This window comes from Chiloscyllium punctatum, chromosome 32, assembly GCF_047496795.1.
Source record: "Chiloscyllium punctatum isolate Juve2018m chromosome 32, sChiPun1.3, whole genome shotgun sequence".
NCBI classification, from domain to species: domain Eukaryota; kingdom Metazoa; phylum Chordata; class Chondrichthyes; order Orectolobiformes; family Hemiscylliidae; genus Chiloscyllium; species Chiloscyllium punctatum.
In genome coordinates this window covers 2,749,661-2,766,017 of record NC_092770.1, presented here as the reverse complement: position 1 = coordinate 2,766,017, position 16,357 = coordinate 2,749,661, and the positions used below count along the sequence as shown (strand labels likewise).

General features: G+C 41.0%; 1 protein-coding gene across 2 annotated transcripts; it reads right to left on the bottom strand.

The window, feature by feature from the left end:
* Positions 1 to 495: 495 nt before the first annotated feature.
* On the bottom strand, positions 496 to 11,932 carry cav2 (caveolin 2). Of its 2 annotated transcripts, none has more exons than XM_072551489.1 (3): positions 11,521 to 11,932; positions 10,896 to 11,083; positions 496 to 3,172 (listed from the first exon to the last, which is right to left on the bottom strand). In XM_072551489.1, exons 1-3 carry the CDS (start codon positions 11,674 to 11,676, stop codon positions 3,022 to 3,024), a joined length of 495 nt encoding a protein of 164 aa, XP_072407590.1. In that variant the 5' UTR covers positions 11,677 to 11,932; the 3' UTR covers positions 496 to 3,021. The 2 variants fall into 2 exon arrangements, with proteins under 2 accessions (XP_072407590.1, XP_072407591.1); XM_072551490.1 differs by lacking the exon at positions 11,521 to 11,932 and adding an exon at positions 11,291 to 11,404.
* Between the last annotated feature and the right edge of the window lie 4,425 nt (positions 11,933 to 16,357).

Here is a 16,357-nt window from a genome sequence, read left to right as displayed (position 1 = left end):
CTGGGTTCTCTATGTTAGCAGAGCAAGTTACATTTAAATTTAAGATTGCCATGCAATTTAGCAAAGCTACATTTAAAGTTTTCACTCAACATGACAATTTTAGTTGCTAGCTAGTGGCTTTTTCCACAAGTTGACTTTACAGTTCTGTCTGCAAGTTTCTTTTTAGTGGTTTGTAGTGATCTTTCCACAGCCAAAGGTCCATTGACTGAATTGTGGTACTTCAATTCTTGCCATTCTGTAGTCAGTTAACCCAGCACAGAACAAAATCTATACTTCTTGGTTTGTCATGACAATAAACCATGGATGAAGCTTTTACCCAGAGATGTCAGAGTGAATTTAAACACAAACGTGTTCAGTAATTGTGCAGGGCACATAATATATTTTTCTAAATGCAACATTTCTTTTCCTTCTGCTAAAACTGATTCTGGTTTCAAGCTAATATCAGACCAAATCATGTCAGGAAAATAAATGTTAAAGTATGACGCTACCCAACTGTTTTAAATTTGTAACTTTGTAATGATACCTCAAAATAAATCTGAACCAGGTACAATATCTACACAGAGGTCAACCTTTTAAAGCACCAACATAGATGCTCCACTGATGCATAAACATTAGACAGATTTGTATAGAATCCATTACATAAGTGCAGTGCATAATCTTTTCAAGTGCTGAAAATACAACATCTTAAAGATTATCAACATTTCATCATCATTAATTGGTGTTACAATAGTACAATATTGGTGTATAAAGTTACAATATACAGCATTATAACAAAGAAGTGTGCATATGTATTCTGATTTTAAAAATTCACATCCACTTGATATGGTGAAATTAAAGTAATTCTAATCATTTAAGCAGAAACAGATGAAATTATTTTGATTCCCATTCTATTAATTAAAATTATTACTATTGGATATTCAAACACAGAAATAATAACTAAAAATAAGAACATGAGGAAATAGGAGTGGAAGTACATTATTAGGCCCCTCAAATTAGTTTCATTAATCAATAAGATCATGTCCAATCTGATTGTGTCCTTAACTCCATTTTTCTGTTAGCATCCAGAAACATTAACTCCCTTGTCAAATAAAGTTCTGTCTAGTTCAGCTTCGAGTACATTCAATTACCCAGACTCCACTGCTCTGTGGAAAAGCTAATGACCCTCTGAGGGAGGAAATTCAGCCTCATCCGTACCTTAAATAGGAGACCACTTATTTTCAAACTATGGTTCCTAGTTTTAGATTCCCTGAGGGCAAACATCCTGTCAGTGTCTACCCATTAACCCCCCTCAGAATCTCTTATTTTTCACTAAGATCATTCTTCTTTATCTAAATTCCAATGAATATAGGCCCAAGATCCTTAACCAAATTATTATCCTTCATTTAAAAATAACGAATGTAATTTACAGAGAAAAACTAGAAAATGGGACTAAATAAGTGAAGAATGACAAATCATCAAGGAAGACATTAGGAGCAGTGACTGGATTTTAAGAAGTGTTTGAAATGCATAATGAGGACAGGTAGATGTTCCAGGGAAGTTTATTCATTAAATAGAATGATGGTGTCTGATAGTTCAGCTCCCATTAGTTGAGCAAAAGGAGGATAGCAATGGACAAAAAGATAATTGAAGTTTAAAGAATGAATGAGGAAATCTAAAACTCAATGAGGGTGGAATAAAGTAGGGGCAAGCTTTGGAAGGATTTGAAGATGAAAGTAATGATTTTCACTTGAAAATGAAGGCAAAGATTTTAAACTTAATGTACCAAGGGATGGAAAGCTAATGTGGCTATTTTGATATAAATGCAATCATTAAGCACATATCTATAACATGGATAGATAAGCAACACTGAAAAATGTGTTGCTGGAAAAGCGTAGCAGGTCAGGCAGCATCCAAGGAGCAGGAGAATCGACGTTTCAGGCATAAGCCCTTCTTCAGGAATGAGGACTGTGTGCCAAGCAGGCTAAGATAAAAGGTAGGGAGGAGGGACTTGTACAGATTTCTCCAGCTTCCTCATTTCCCCGCCACCCCCCCCCCCCCACCTTATCTCAATCCCAACCCTCGGACTCGGCACCGCCTTCTTGACCTGCAATCTTCTTCCTGACCTCTCTGCCCCCACGCCCTCTCTGGCCTATCACCCTCACCTTAACCTCCTTCCAACTATCGCATTCCCGACGCCCCTCCCCCAAGACCCTCCTCCCTACCTTTTATCTTAGCCTGCTTAGCACACCCTCCTCATTCCTGAAGAAGGGCTTATGTCCAAAATGTTGATTCTCCTGCTCCTTAGATGTTGCCTGACCTGCTGCGCTTTTCCAGCAACACATTTTTCAGCTCTGATCTTCAGCAGCTGCAGTCCTCACTTTCTCCTAATAGATAAGCAACGCACCAGGCTAGTGAGGTAAGTATAAAACTACACAAGTCCCTCGTCATATTGGTTAAGTCTAGGGAAGTATTTTGAAAATATATTATGTATCATAAGACTTTTGATGATTGATTATTAATCAAATCATGTTAATTTTGCAAACAATACAGCCTCAACACAGTTATTGTTGTGCCTGAAGCCATTGTAAAAATAATATTTATCTAGCTTTGCCCTGCAACATCTTCAACTGACAGAATAATTACTGAATAAATCTATTTATAAACCTCAAAAAGTTTAAAGTTGTTTCGTTGTTTCTTTTTAAATGATCAGACTTTGCTTTAACAAAACCGTATTGAGGGCATATATAATACAAAATGTAATTATTGCACAGCAATATCTTTGTAAAACCTTCCTTAATTATTACCAGAGACAATGTGCATCCTGGTGCATAATAGAAAATTTAAATTATACAGTATGCATGTTTCTAAATAAACTATTTGTAAAAGTGCGTATTATACTTTTAAAAAAGATGTCAAGCGTTTTCTGAAGAAGTGTGTTTGGAATGAAAAATAGAAGAATAGCTAATGTTAGTCTTTTTTTAACATCTGGAAGATGTGTAACGGTTGTCCTCTTTGATTACCAATCATCTTTTTCTTATTTTCTTAAGCTCGAGTGAAGCGCAAGTTGATGGCAGAGAAGCAGCGTCCAATGCTCTGATACAGAGGAGAAACAAACATGTCCATGATCGTTTTCCAGATGGTTTTACAGGAGGGCAGGATAATCATAAATGTCTTCACAATGGGCATAAGAAACCTGCAGTTAAAACAGAGACTCTATTACTCACAATCATTTTACAGATTCATAATGATATATGTCAACAAATGGAAAACTCAGCATTTCAAGCTATGCATTACCAATCCACTGAGAACTGCTACAATTTCCCACTTCAAACAATTCCTTTTTGCTTTTCTCGTGTCAGCTTCACGATTGTGAATGTGACCAAACCTCTCTGTAATATTGACGAAGGAACAGGATTGGTAGGACCCTGTGATGATTGCCCCGTTCTTCCTTGAAATAATGCATGGGATCACTTACATCTGACTGAACAGACAATGGGGACTTGGTTTAATGTTGAATCCAAAAGATGGGGCTTCTAATAGTGCAGTGTTTCCTCAATGAGTCACTGGAGTGACAGCCATGGTTGAATGCACTCAAGCCCTATAATGGGACTTGAACCCAGGTCCTTGGGTCTAGCAACTGAACCACAACTTACATGCAGCCATTAGTACATGCCAGACTGGCTTTGCATTTTAAAAATGTATTTCACTTCTGTTAATTGTGTGTGTAGGTTTTAGGTTAGATTACTTACAATGTGGAAACAGGCCCTTTGGCCTAACAAGCCCACATCGACCCTCCAAAGAGCAACCCACCCAGACGCCTACAGTTACCCCTTCACCTAACACTATGGGCAACTTAGCATGGCCAATTCACCTAACCTACACATTTTTGGACTGTGGGAGGAAACCGGAGCACCCGGAGGAAACCCACACAGACACGGACAGAATGTGCAAACTCCACACAAACAGTTGCCTGAGGCAGGAATTGAACCCAGGTCTCTGGCGCTGCGAGGCAGCAGTGCTAACCACTGTGCCACCGTGACACCGCGTGTGTATATAAAACTGTTTAAGGAAGTTGATCCTGAAACTTTCATTGCACTGCAGTCTGACAGTCCTAATATTTGGTCACCCTGTGTGTGTTTGTGTGTCTGTGTCTTTTTGGTGGGTGTCAAGTTAAAAGACCTCCTTGTGTGTCTGGTCTTGCTGGACCTGGCCAAAGGTGACCATCAATATTCCAGGCAGTGGGTCATGGAATGAGTTGCCGGACACAACTACCTGCCTTTGTGGTTACATCTGTGTTTAGATGTCCTTGATGTTGAAACATATGGTGTCCGCTGACTTTTGAGCCTTCAGCGGCTGGTGGGTACATGGGGCACTGGAGTGCATCATTAGCCTCAGGAATGCTATTTTGCTTTAGCTTTGTAAGGTTCCTTTATTTTAATTTTGTGTTATGTCCTGACCCGGGGTGAGGTTCCCTCATTCATTATGTTTTCCTAATTCATTATGGTTCCAGAACCCCCTCAATATGTTGCAACAAATTTAATATAAAAAGTATTCCTTCCTTAGTGCATACGTTTCTCCCAGAGCCAAGTTTTTAATGTTTTCAAATAACCCAATGTAACCAGGTTTTCCTGACTTAAGAAAGAGTGAGTTTATTAATTACTAAACACAAAAACAATTAGCAATACAATACACATAAACACAAATTAGAAATAAGAGATGGATCCAAAAAGATAAAAGTTAGGAAAAAACAGATATACTGATCAATCTCTGAATTGTTTGTGAGGAGTAGGCAACTGACTGTTGCAAATGTTGCAATGGTAGCTAACATAAATGTTGATATTGATAGTTACACAGTCAGTTACCTCAGCTTAAATTTTACAGTTTGGTCTTGATTCTATAGTTCTGATTCCTTTGAGTGTGATTGAATTCCATCATTCGGGGTGAGAGAGAATCCTTTTGCCATTTTTTTTCCATTTTTCTGAGAGTCTGACAGGGTCTTCCTTTACCTGCAACATAGGGTACCTAGGGGCTAGTTTGTTGACTGCGACCTTCACAGTACACCAGCCCTCAAACCTGGGCTGGCACATGGGAAAATGTTTAGTTCCACTGGCATACTCCAGTGGAGTAAAAACTGGGTCTTGTAAAAGGAAAAAAACCACAAATGTGTTTTCAGTTTGGGGCATTATCTTCAGAGGGAGGATTGCAGTTGAATAAAAAAATATTAGCCCTTCATTACTTTTGTCGTCACAAGAGATCACAATCGAATTTGGTTGTAATTTGCTTCTTCTTCCTCTCCTTTGAAGTTTGTAATTCTGATCACATCTAGACATATGAAATCTTGTAGGTAAAAACAATGACTGCAGATGCCGGAAACCAGATTCTGGATTAGTGGTGCTGGAAGAGCACAGCAGTTCAGGTAGCATCCGAGGAGCAGTAAAATCGACGTTTTGGGTATTCCTGATGAAGGGCTTTTGCCCGAAACATTGATTTTACTGTTGCCTGAACTGCTGTGCTCTTCCAGCACCATTAATCCAGAATATGAAATTTTGTGGTTCTCTCTTTCCAGGTGGCCACTTAATTTACATCTGCAGCTATTTTTGACTATTTCAGCCCTTTTTTAAAAAGCACATCTTGTAATTCCATGTAAAAAATATGTCCAGAGCATTTTGGGGTTCTGACCTGTGGCCAGGACAATTGCAGTGTCCCTTTTAAGGAGTGGTTGCTAACTAATTTGGTTGCTAGTTATTTTGAAATATTACAAAATCAATTAAGAACAGAAATGTGATGCTGCATTTCCCATAAGTGAAAGTGTCCTACCATCTACAGGAATAGGCACACTTAAACTCTGGATAACAACCTGTTGCTTTCTCCTCCCCATTTATTTTACTCAATCCTGTAAAAGGACTTCTTCTTCATCACTGTGCCTAAGCTGATGAGGAATCCCAACCAAAATCTTAAACTTGCTCTTTGACAAACTGACTGCCCTTTGTGACTTCAGTATTTTCTCATTTTTTGCAATTCAGTTTGCCACTTTTCTTTTCATAACATTCAAATGTTCTATCACAGTGATAAAATGTAAACATCGAATAAAACAGACATGGCTATGTTAACTATTTTTAATACATTAAAATTACCAGTAAATGTTAATTCTCTTTAAAATAAATTGGTAAAATTTGAAATCAACATTTACTAATTCATTATTAGGACATTGGTCTTTCATCACATTTGAGGCCTTATCCTTGAATTTCTAATATATTGCAGACAGTAACAAAAGCAGGATTAGTGGTGCTGGAAGAGCACAGCAGTTCAGGCAGCATCCAACGAGCAGCGAAATCAATGTTTCGGGCAAAAGCCCTTCATCAGGAATAAAGGCAGTGAGCCTGAAGCGTGGAGAGATAAGCTAGAGGAGGGTGGGGGTGGGGAGAGAGTAGCATAGAGTACAATGGGTGAGTGGGGGAGGAGATGAAGGTGATAGGTCAGGGAGGGGAGGGTGGAGTGGATAGGTGGAAAAGAAGATAAGCAGGTCGGACAAGTCAAGGAGACAGTAACTGAGTTGGAAGTTTGAAACTAGGATGAGGTAGGGGAAGGGGAAATGAGGAAGCTGTTGAAGTCCACATTGATGCCCTGGGGTTGAAGTGTTCCGAGGCGGAAGATGAGGCGTTCTTCCTCCAGGCGTCTGGTGGTGAGGGAGCGGCGGTGAAGTAGGCCCAGGACCTCCATGTCCTCGGCAGAGTGGGAGGGGGAGTTGAAATATTAGGCCACGGGGCGGTTTGGTTGATTGGTGCGGGTGTCTCGGAGATGTTCCCTAAAGCGCTCTGCTAGGAGGCGCCCAGTCTCCCCAATGTAGAGGAGGCCACATAGGGAGCAACGGATACAATAAATGATATTGGTGGATGTGCAGGTGAAACTTTGATGGATGTGGAAGGCTCCTTTAGGGCCTTGGATAGAGGTGAGGGAGGAGGTGTGGGCACAGGTTTTACAGTTCCTGTGGTGGCAGGGGAAAGTGCCAGAATGGGAGGGTGGGTCGTAGGGGGGTGTGGACCTGACCAGGTAGTCGCGGAGGGAACGGTCTTTGCGGAAGGCGGAAAGGGGTGGGGAGGGAAATATATCCCTGGTGGTGGGGTCTGTTTGGAGGTGGCGGAAATGTCGGTGGATGATTTGGTTGATGCGAAGGTTTGTAGGGTGGAAGGTGAGCACCAGGGGCGTTCTGTCCTTGTTACGGTTGGAGGGGTGGGGTCTGAGGGCGGAGGTACGGGATGTGGACGAGATGCGTTGGAGGGCATCTTTAACCACGTGGGAAGGGAAATTGCGGTCTCTAAAGAAGGAGGCCATCTGGTGTGTCCTAAGGTGGAACCGGTCCTCCTGGGAGCAGATACAGCGGAGGCGGAGAAATTGGGAATACGGGATGGCATTTTTGCAAGAGATAGGGTGGGAAGAGGTGCGGCCGCATCTGGAATATTGTGTGCAGTTTTGGTCGCCATACTATAGGAAGGATGTGGAGGCACTGGAACGGGTGCAGAGGAAGTTTACCAGGATGTTGCCTGGTATGGTAGGAAGATCCTATGAGGAAAGGCTGAGGCACTTGGGGTTGTTTTCATTGGAGAAAAGAAGGTTTAGGGGTGATTTGATAGAGGTGTACAAGATGATTAGGGGGTTAGATAGGGTTGACAGTGAGAACCTTTTTCCACGTATGGAGTCAGCTATTACAAGGGGGCATAGCTTTAAATTAAGGGGGGGTAGATATAGGACTGATGTTAGGGGTAGGTTCTTCACTCAGCGAGTCGTAAGTTCATGGAATGCCCTGCCAGTAGCAGTAGTGGACTCTCCCTCTTTATGGGTATTTAAGCGGGCATTGGATAGGTATATGGAGGATAGTGGGTTAGTGTAGGTTAGGTGGGCTTTGATCGGCGCAACAGCGAGGGCCGAAGGGCCTGTACTGCGCTGTATTCTTCTATGTTCTATGTTCTATGTTCTAATCCAGGTAGCTATGGGAGTCAGTGGGTTTGTAAAAAATGTCAGTGTCAAGTCGGTCGTCACTAATGGAGATGGAGAGGTCCAGGAAGGGGAGCGAGGTGTCAGAGATAGTCCAGGTAAATTTAAGGTCAGGGTGGAATGTGTTGGTGAAGTTGATGAATTGCTCAACCATGCTGGCTACAAACGTATACATGATATAAAGTTTGGAGGACATAGATTGGATTGTCTTATAAGGAGAGAATAGATAGAGTGGACTTATTTTCGCTGAGGTTTAGAGGAACAGGGTGTGGCTTGGTATAGAATTTGAAACACTAACAGATCAGCCACGATTTTATTGAATGATAGAACAGGCTTGATGGGGCAAATGGCCTACTTTTGATCCTAATTACTATGTATCTAAGTTTGTAAAAGGATCAAAGAATTTGGAGCTTAATTGAGTTGTGTACACAACATAACAACCTCACAACTATCACATGGCCTGTAAGTCTGTCAGTCCATCAAATCTCTTGCCAAAAAAAAACTGTATTTGCAAAAAAATGGGTTTCCTGCCCCCACATTCGATCAGAGACTCTGAAAATTATGAGCATATTTTCAGGCATTGGAACAATTTTAGTAACATTTATGACAATTAGTTGCAACACTTTCAGCACTTTTTTCAAATCCTCATTAAGGTCCACTCTGAACCTTCTGGTGATTTTACTCTATTTGATGGTACAAACGTTGGTCACAGTAAAAGCTGAAAAACTGCCCTGATTGCAGTTATTTAGCAATTTGTTGTTCATTGCACAAAAGTTACAGCACAAAAAGCAATATAATTTGCTGGAGCTTTGTGTTTATGATTCACACCAGCTTTCTCCCTCCATATTTCATCTAAACCTAACAACATGTCCTACATTCACTTCACCTTTTATGTTAATTCAGCTTCCTCTTAAAAGCATCTCTGCTATTCAACTTGACTAGCCATATGGCAGCAAGTTCCAGATTCGAAACAATCTCTCTATAGAGACATTTCTCCTGAATTCCTTTTGAATTGATGCATGACTATGCTGTATTTAAGATAAAGAGTTGCCTGTCTCTTCTTGTATGACCTTTTTGATTCTCTTAATGTCATCTATAGTTGCGTTCTTATTGAATTTTCTTTTCTGATTCAATATGATCTCCCTCATTATCATCAATGCATATCCGATTTATGCTTGGAACTATGTGAACATAAAAATAGGCAAGAGCCCTTCAGCCCCATTCAAGCTCTTCTAATGGTCAATTATTTTACAGCTGATTTACATCCGAGCTCCATCTACCTGCTGATATGACTGACCAATCGTTGAATAAGATGAAACTTGAATTTTCATAACAGAAGTGTGTCAGCCGAGAATTTGCCGTCAAAATAATGAAGAGTTTCGTGGTGGCGTTATGATAGATATGCAAGTATTTCAACAACTTGTGACAATGATAAGCTACCATTAGCCTCATGGAAATGACATCTCAACCTCAACCACCCTCGAAGTGTCGTGAGATTGTTGCATTTACACATTAAATAACCATTAATCTTGCCACAGAGCTACTATGTACCAGTGATGCAAATTCAAACTTGAGGATCATCACCCGATGTTTTGGTTTGGCACTCCACAGCCTTCGGAAAACAGCTTTCGATCAACTTCTGTTTCCAACTTGTTCTATCCAACTTGGCTTTCTTCTTGTTTTGCTGGGTTGGTCTTTTGTCTTGTTTCTCCCTTTCTCAGCTGCCCCTGCTGCAAACTCCATCTCCAGGCAGTACAGAGAGCAAGATTTTGTGAAGAAGAATCCAAGAAGCCCTGGCCCTTGGACACAGCCTCCCTACTCCAGGTAGTGCAGTGGGTTGGGGTGGAGGTGGGGGTTTGAGCACAGTGAAAGAACACAAACTGAGGAGTCCCAGCCTCCTGGGCTGTTTCATTCCCAGCACGAAGACATCAGTGGCATATGGACGGACACATCCTGGCATGGTTTTATCAGCAGTGCTTTCAGCAGCCGGTCACCACCAGCTGATGTAATGGGCTGTGTTTGTGTAGACTCAGGGACTATTTTGGTGTTACAGATAATCTCTCTCTTTGTATTGCATTCAGACTAGTTTTATGTAGCAATTTACACTTTATTTGGACATGACCTTCACCATGTCCATTTCCACTCCTTTTGGCTGTTGCAATATGAAATCTGTTGTCATTTAATCTCCCTTCCTCATCTACCCTCTCCTCCTTCCACTGGTTTTTACATTTCTATTTCTCTTCAGGTCTCATAAAAGATTATTACTCAGAAAGGTTAACAATTTTTCTCTCTTCAGTTGCTGCCTGACCTGCTGAGTTTTTCCAGCTTTTTGTTGTTGTTGTGACCTTACAGTGGGTAACAGCTAAAAGGATGAGGAAAGAGTGAGTTCAGCGCTTTTCTTAGACCCTGATTGTTTTTGGTGATTTACACCCACTTCTACTTGCAGGCTATGAGTTCAGTTGGCTGGAAGGCTGGTGTGTGATGTGGAGTGATGCCAAAAGCATGGGTTCCATTCCCACACTTGCTGAGGTTAGCATGAAGGGTTTTCCTTATCAATGTCTCCCTTGTGTGAGGTGTAGTAACCCTCGCATTAAACCACCACCAGCTGTCTCTTTCTGAGACAGCAGCTCTATGGTCCGGTAAGACCATGGTGACTTTATGAGATTGCCAACAAAAAAGCTCAAACTTAAAACATTCTCAGTTTTAGATAAAGTTGACCGATTGAATGTTTACCTTGCATAAGCAAACCAAACCTCTTAATGTGTACTAGTACAAGACTTCATCTTGAGGGTGAGACCTTTTTGCATCCCATATATGTGTGTGTATATATACATAATATATATAATAGTGGATATAGTTAATAACTGGTGCAGAGAAGCTGCAGAGCACACTGCTGACTGGACTGAGGGAAAAGGCTTGCTTACCAAATGTGGATGTAACTTAGGATTGCGAAGAGAATGCCAATGACGAAGGCGAGGGGGATGGCGAGAACCAGAGTGAGCACTTTGTACAGCACGAACTTAGTGAACTCGAACGAGACGTGGCTGCAAATCCAGACTCCGTCGAAACTTTGTGTGGCAGCAGGTTCTGCGATCACATCTTCAAAACAAACCTGGGCAGAGGGAGAGACAGGAGTGGGCAGTGCATCAGTCAGCGTGGGTTTGAACACAATAGGAGAGCCATTTGCACCCGAAGCCCTTAATCAGACAGCAGGGAGATCAGCGCACCCTTATGAACGTATTAATTTGTTCCAACACTGTACTTAATGTCGGATGCACATACCACGCGGAAAAGGGGATGCGACTAAGAGGCGCTTTACCATATATTTCTTGTGTACACAAGGCACAACCCGTCCCTGATAGATTGTTGCTTTGAATTCAGTCCCAGCACCGCTCACTTTTCCCTACCGCATTATGGAGACACATGCAATAAGTAAACAACAACCCCTCCCTCCCTCCCAAACAAGCTGCTATTCGGCCAGGTGAGCAGCACACAGTTGAAGCTCGCTCCAGGACTGTACTGGGGTGTTTCCTCTAGCCCAGCTCTCACCTTCACATGAGTGTTTATCCCGTAGGGGTCCCGCTTGTGGTGCCCGCTCTCCTCGGGCGGTGTTCCTTCCCGGTCCGGAAGCACTCTGATCGGTTTTAAAAATTCGTCATCCTCAAACTTCACCGCGCTCTCCATTGTCCCCGTTTCCTTGCCCATTTGTGTGTGTGTTTTTTAAAAAATTCCCTTTCCCCTCCCCACCTTCCGATTCGACTTCCCTTCCTTGTTGCCAGCTCTACGCTGCTGCTCTGCCCGGGACCTTGCGGTTCTCGATGAGCCACGCCCGCTGGGCGCTCCTCTCATTCAGTCAAACCAGGCGACTTTATCACGGCCTCCATCAAACAGCCTCAGAACTCCCTTCAAACTATTCGTCCACTGGCATCCCTGAGAGATCAGGGTGGGCGGAGGGACAGTCATGGGAATCAGCAAATTCTCTAGTAAAATGGGAACAATGCCAGCCTTCAGTCTGTATATCGTTTTATTCAGGGACTCAGACCAACGTGAACAGATTCAACACATTGTTTCCCACTGGATAGACATTCCTTCTTCCGTGAATCATGTATATTGTGCGCGATGGCATCTCCATTTTTATATCTTTGGAAAATCTTTTCTGTGTTTGGTTGCACTTCAGCCCCACGCTCATGATGTTTGAGCCTCTGGCGCAGCAGGGTATGGGCAAGTCAGAGCACCCACTAATGGACCTGGCTCTAGCTAAGTTGGCTATAAGTAGGTCCAGACATTCCCGAGGGTTGTTTCTGCTGACAGTCTGCTCCTCTCTTGCAGCTACATTTGTGTCCAGGTATCCTTGGAGAGGGAGTGCACAGTCTCCAACAGTACTCTTGATACCTTTAGAGAGAGATGGGCATTGCAGGGGGTAGAGTGCTTTATTCCCCCCTTGCACCTCCATTTTGATTTTGATTTATTATTGTCACATTTATCTAGTTACAGTGAAATGTTTTGTTCTGTGTACAGTACAGGCAAATCACACCATACAAAGTGCATAAGCATAATAGAATAGAGTGAGGAGTACAATGTTATAGATGCAGAGTAGGTGCACAAAGGGCATGATTAACATTAAATTAAAAATTCGAGAGGTCCATTCAGAAGTCTAAGAACAATGAGGAAGAAGCTGTTCTTTAATCTGTTGGTATGTGTGTTTAAGCTTTTGTATCTTCTGCTGCTCTAAAGAAGTTGGAAGAGGTTATAACCGGGGTGGAGGGGCCTTTGATTATGTTGCCGCCTTCCCTAGGCAGTGAGAGGTATAGATGGAGTCAATGGATGGAAGGTTATCTTGCATGATACTCTATGTTCACAATTTTCTGTAGTTTCTTATGGTCCTGGGCAGGGCAGTTGTCACACCAAGCCATGATGTATCCAGATAGAATGTTTTCTATGGTGCAACTTTAAAAATTGATAAGAGTCTTTACAGAATTACCTGAGGGGGGAGAGACGTTGTTGTGTTTTCTTGATCACAGCATCAACACGGGTAGTCCAAGACAGATTGTTGGTCATCATCACTCCTAGGAACTTGAAACTTTCGACTATCTCCGGCTCAGCTCCTTTGATGTAGATAGGGGCATGCTATACACCTTGCTTTCTGAAGTAAATGACCAGTTCTATCATTTTGCTGATGTTGAGGAAGAGATTTACATCATGCCACCAAGCACTCTACCTCTTTCCTGCATTCTGTCTCATCATTATTTGAAATCTGATCTACAACAGAGGCATCATCAGCGAACTTGAGGATGGATTTAGGATGAAATTTGGCCACACAGTCGAGTCCCAGTATAGTAAGGGGCTGAGTACACAGCCTTATGGGGTGCCAGTGATTTAGCCCCCTCCTCCTCCCCCTTACCTTTGATGATTTGCACTGCCCTTAACTGGCTTTGCACATCATTTATTCAATTGAAAAACCTGGGCACTTTACCGGTGGTGGCTAACAGATGGAAAACAAATACCAGGGGTGATTTGCTGATGGAAAAAAATGTTCAGTTGTGTGTAAGAGCACTTCTGGATAAAGAATAGACATTTCTTCTGCAGATCCCAGATCCAAAAGATGCTCATTTCAGAACAAATGTCAGTCCTCTATTTACTTGCATAGGGTTGTGATTGGGGTCCTGATGTTTATACTGGAAATGATATTGATACTTTAGTGCTGTTGCCACAAAATACATTTATTTACCTTGAGAAGGTGATGATTAGCTATGGTCCTGAACCATTGTGGACTGTGTGATCAAAATATACCCACAGTGCTGCAGGAGTTCTAGGACACAGTGACAATGAAGGGATAGTGACATAGTTCCAAGTCAAATATATGACCTGGAGAGGAACTTGTAGGGGGTGGTATTCACAGACTATAGGAACAGGAGAAGGCCTATCCTATTACTCAAATGGTCCTGGGTGATTGAACACTTCAATGCCTTTTACCCACTCCATCCCCATACAGTACAATACTGGAGTTCAATTCTGCAGGAATAGAAAACAAATCAAGGGGATTCACATTACATTTATACCGCTCTCTGAGAAAACCATACTTTGTGCAAAACTTACAAAGTGCAGAAAAGATTTTCAGATGTAGTATCATTTTCAATGGTAGTATCATTGCTTACTCAAATTTGAATTCCAATCTCTTTCAGATACGGGCAGACATTCCTCTTCTTTCCTTAAACTTTGGGTTAGTTTGGTGAACTGTATGTCACCTAGTCCATTCACTCTGTGCAGTACTATCAGCTATCTGGATGGGAAATTATTAAAAACAATTGGCGAAAAGCATAATGATACTCCATGTGCTCTTGTGTTGCCCAAGCTGGTAAGGCTCCCTGCTGGTTCTCTGCTGAAAGAGCAGGGTCAGGGATGAAGCTTGAGTCTTTGTCATGTTATTTACAACATTTATGGCTAACTGTACTGGATTAGTTTGATGATAACCCCCTCATTACCTACCACATTGCCAGTCAAAGCTCAAATGAAATAACTGCTGATATCCACAGTCCTCTCACCTTTATAAAAGTGAGATGATCCACCCAGACTCTGACCATGTTTCTTTGTTGTCCCCAGAATTGACAAATGCTAGCAAACCTGCCCTTCTGATGATAGTCATCCCCTACCAGATGTGGATGCTTTATTGTGAAATAATACCCTTTTGGTCTCCATGTTATTCATAATGAAAACCTATCTCATAACTTATATTCAATCATTAGCTTTGATCACAACACAACTAGTATTCTTGTGTATTACCACTTCATTAATAGCCTTCTCCCTGTTGTAAAGTCAGGAGTTCAGCACCATTCACAATTTCTTAAAAGGAAATAGCTCATGTCATCCTGTAATAGGATCTCAACAACTATCATAATATCTGTGCCAAATAAGTGCCATGAAATAATTGTATCCAACAAAAAAAAGACCCATCCAACTTCCTGTGATCAATTACAGTGCAATTATTACAGAATTACCAACTTCCAAGAACCTGAAGTCACTAGTAACACAGACTGGTTATAATTGCAGAACAGAGATAACTCACGTCTCAGTATCTTACCGTCATTTATAATAATCAAGACAAGAGAGTGATGAAATTCTCCTGCTTCATCTAGTGAAAGAATAAACTTGTTATTTTTGCCAATTATCCACAACTGCATTGATCAATGACTATTAACAAAGACCTCAATTAACATGACTTCATTTTTTTGACATTCTGTTGAAGACTGTGCACCTTCTTGTAGTTGAATGTTGAATTCTTTGCAGAGAGAGCATGGCCCGTATGTCAGCAGGTCAAGGAGTCAACTCATAAAATGAACAAGACTGGACCCTTTGTGGATCAACAGAGTGTTTTGAGCATCTTGCAAATAATTCTCACAGTGGGATTTAGTGATTATAAACTTTGGAAGCAATTCGTCCCAAAGCAATTCTATAGATATGTTCATGAGATCATCTATATAACCTACATTGTGATATATTGGCTTTTAAATAAAAGATGTATTTTACATTGTTATTTACCTGACTGACCTCTTAGTATAATTATAATTTAATTAGAATGTCACTTTTTTCTGGATGGACATAAATCATTTTTTCACTTTTAACAAAATAATGAAAGTATGACAAAAACTTCTAAAGCCACTATTTCTATGAAACCAAGTTCTTGGTGATTAACATAGAGAAAATTAACCTTTTGATGTAATTGTTATTTGATAGTAATTGCAATTGGTAGCCATTATTAAAGAGGAACTTTAAGTAATTACGCTACACTTAAAAAGATTCCTTACACTTTTATTTTGTTTGCGATCAATTAGACAATGCACCTGATGCTAAAATCAGCACATTGGTTGCTGAATGTTTTGAAAACTAAATTGTTTCCATTGTATTTTTGAAGGACAATGATGTAATCGAAACAGGGAGTTCCTATTATAAACACTTCCTGCAATAGGTTGAAATCCTTGTTGCACCCATTTTCCTGCAGTTGTTTTCCTAATTAATATACAGAGAAATGTGTGGAAAAAATTAAAAGTTACAAGAAAATCCCAGTTTTCAGGGCAGGAAACACTAGAATGTCCTGCCACGTATTGTTGCACTGTGGAAAAAAAAACTTTGATAGTTTGTAGCTGCATTTGTTTAGTATACATTAATAAGATTATAGTTTTGCAAAATAAATTATAAATTATGTGTTGCAATGAATTATTTGACTGGTTATAACATATACAGAACAAATTCTGTGTATTCAAAAACAAACTGCATCTGGAACAGCTGCAGCTGCAGGCAATGTGCAAAATTTGTCTGGATGATAATTTTCTTGTCAAAGGAGACATCAGAGAGGCAGTAACGGGTGAATTGTTGAGAGATCTGTATTTTA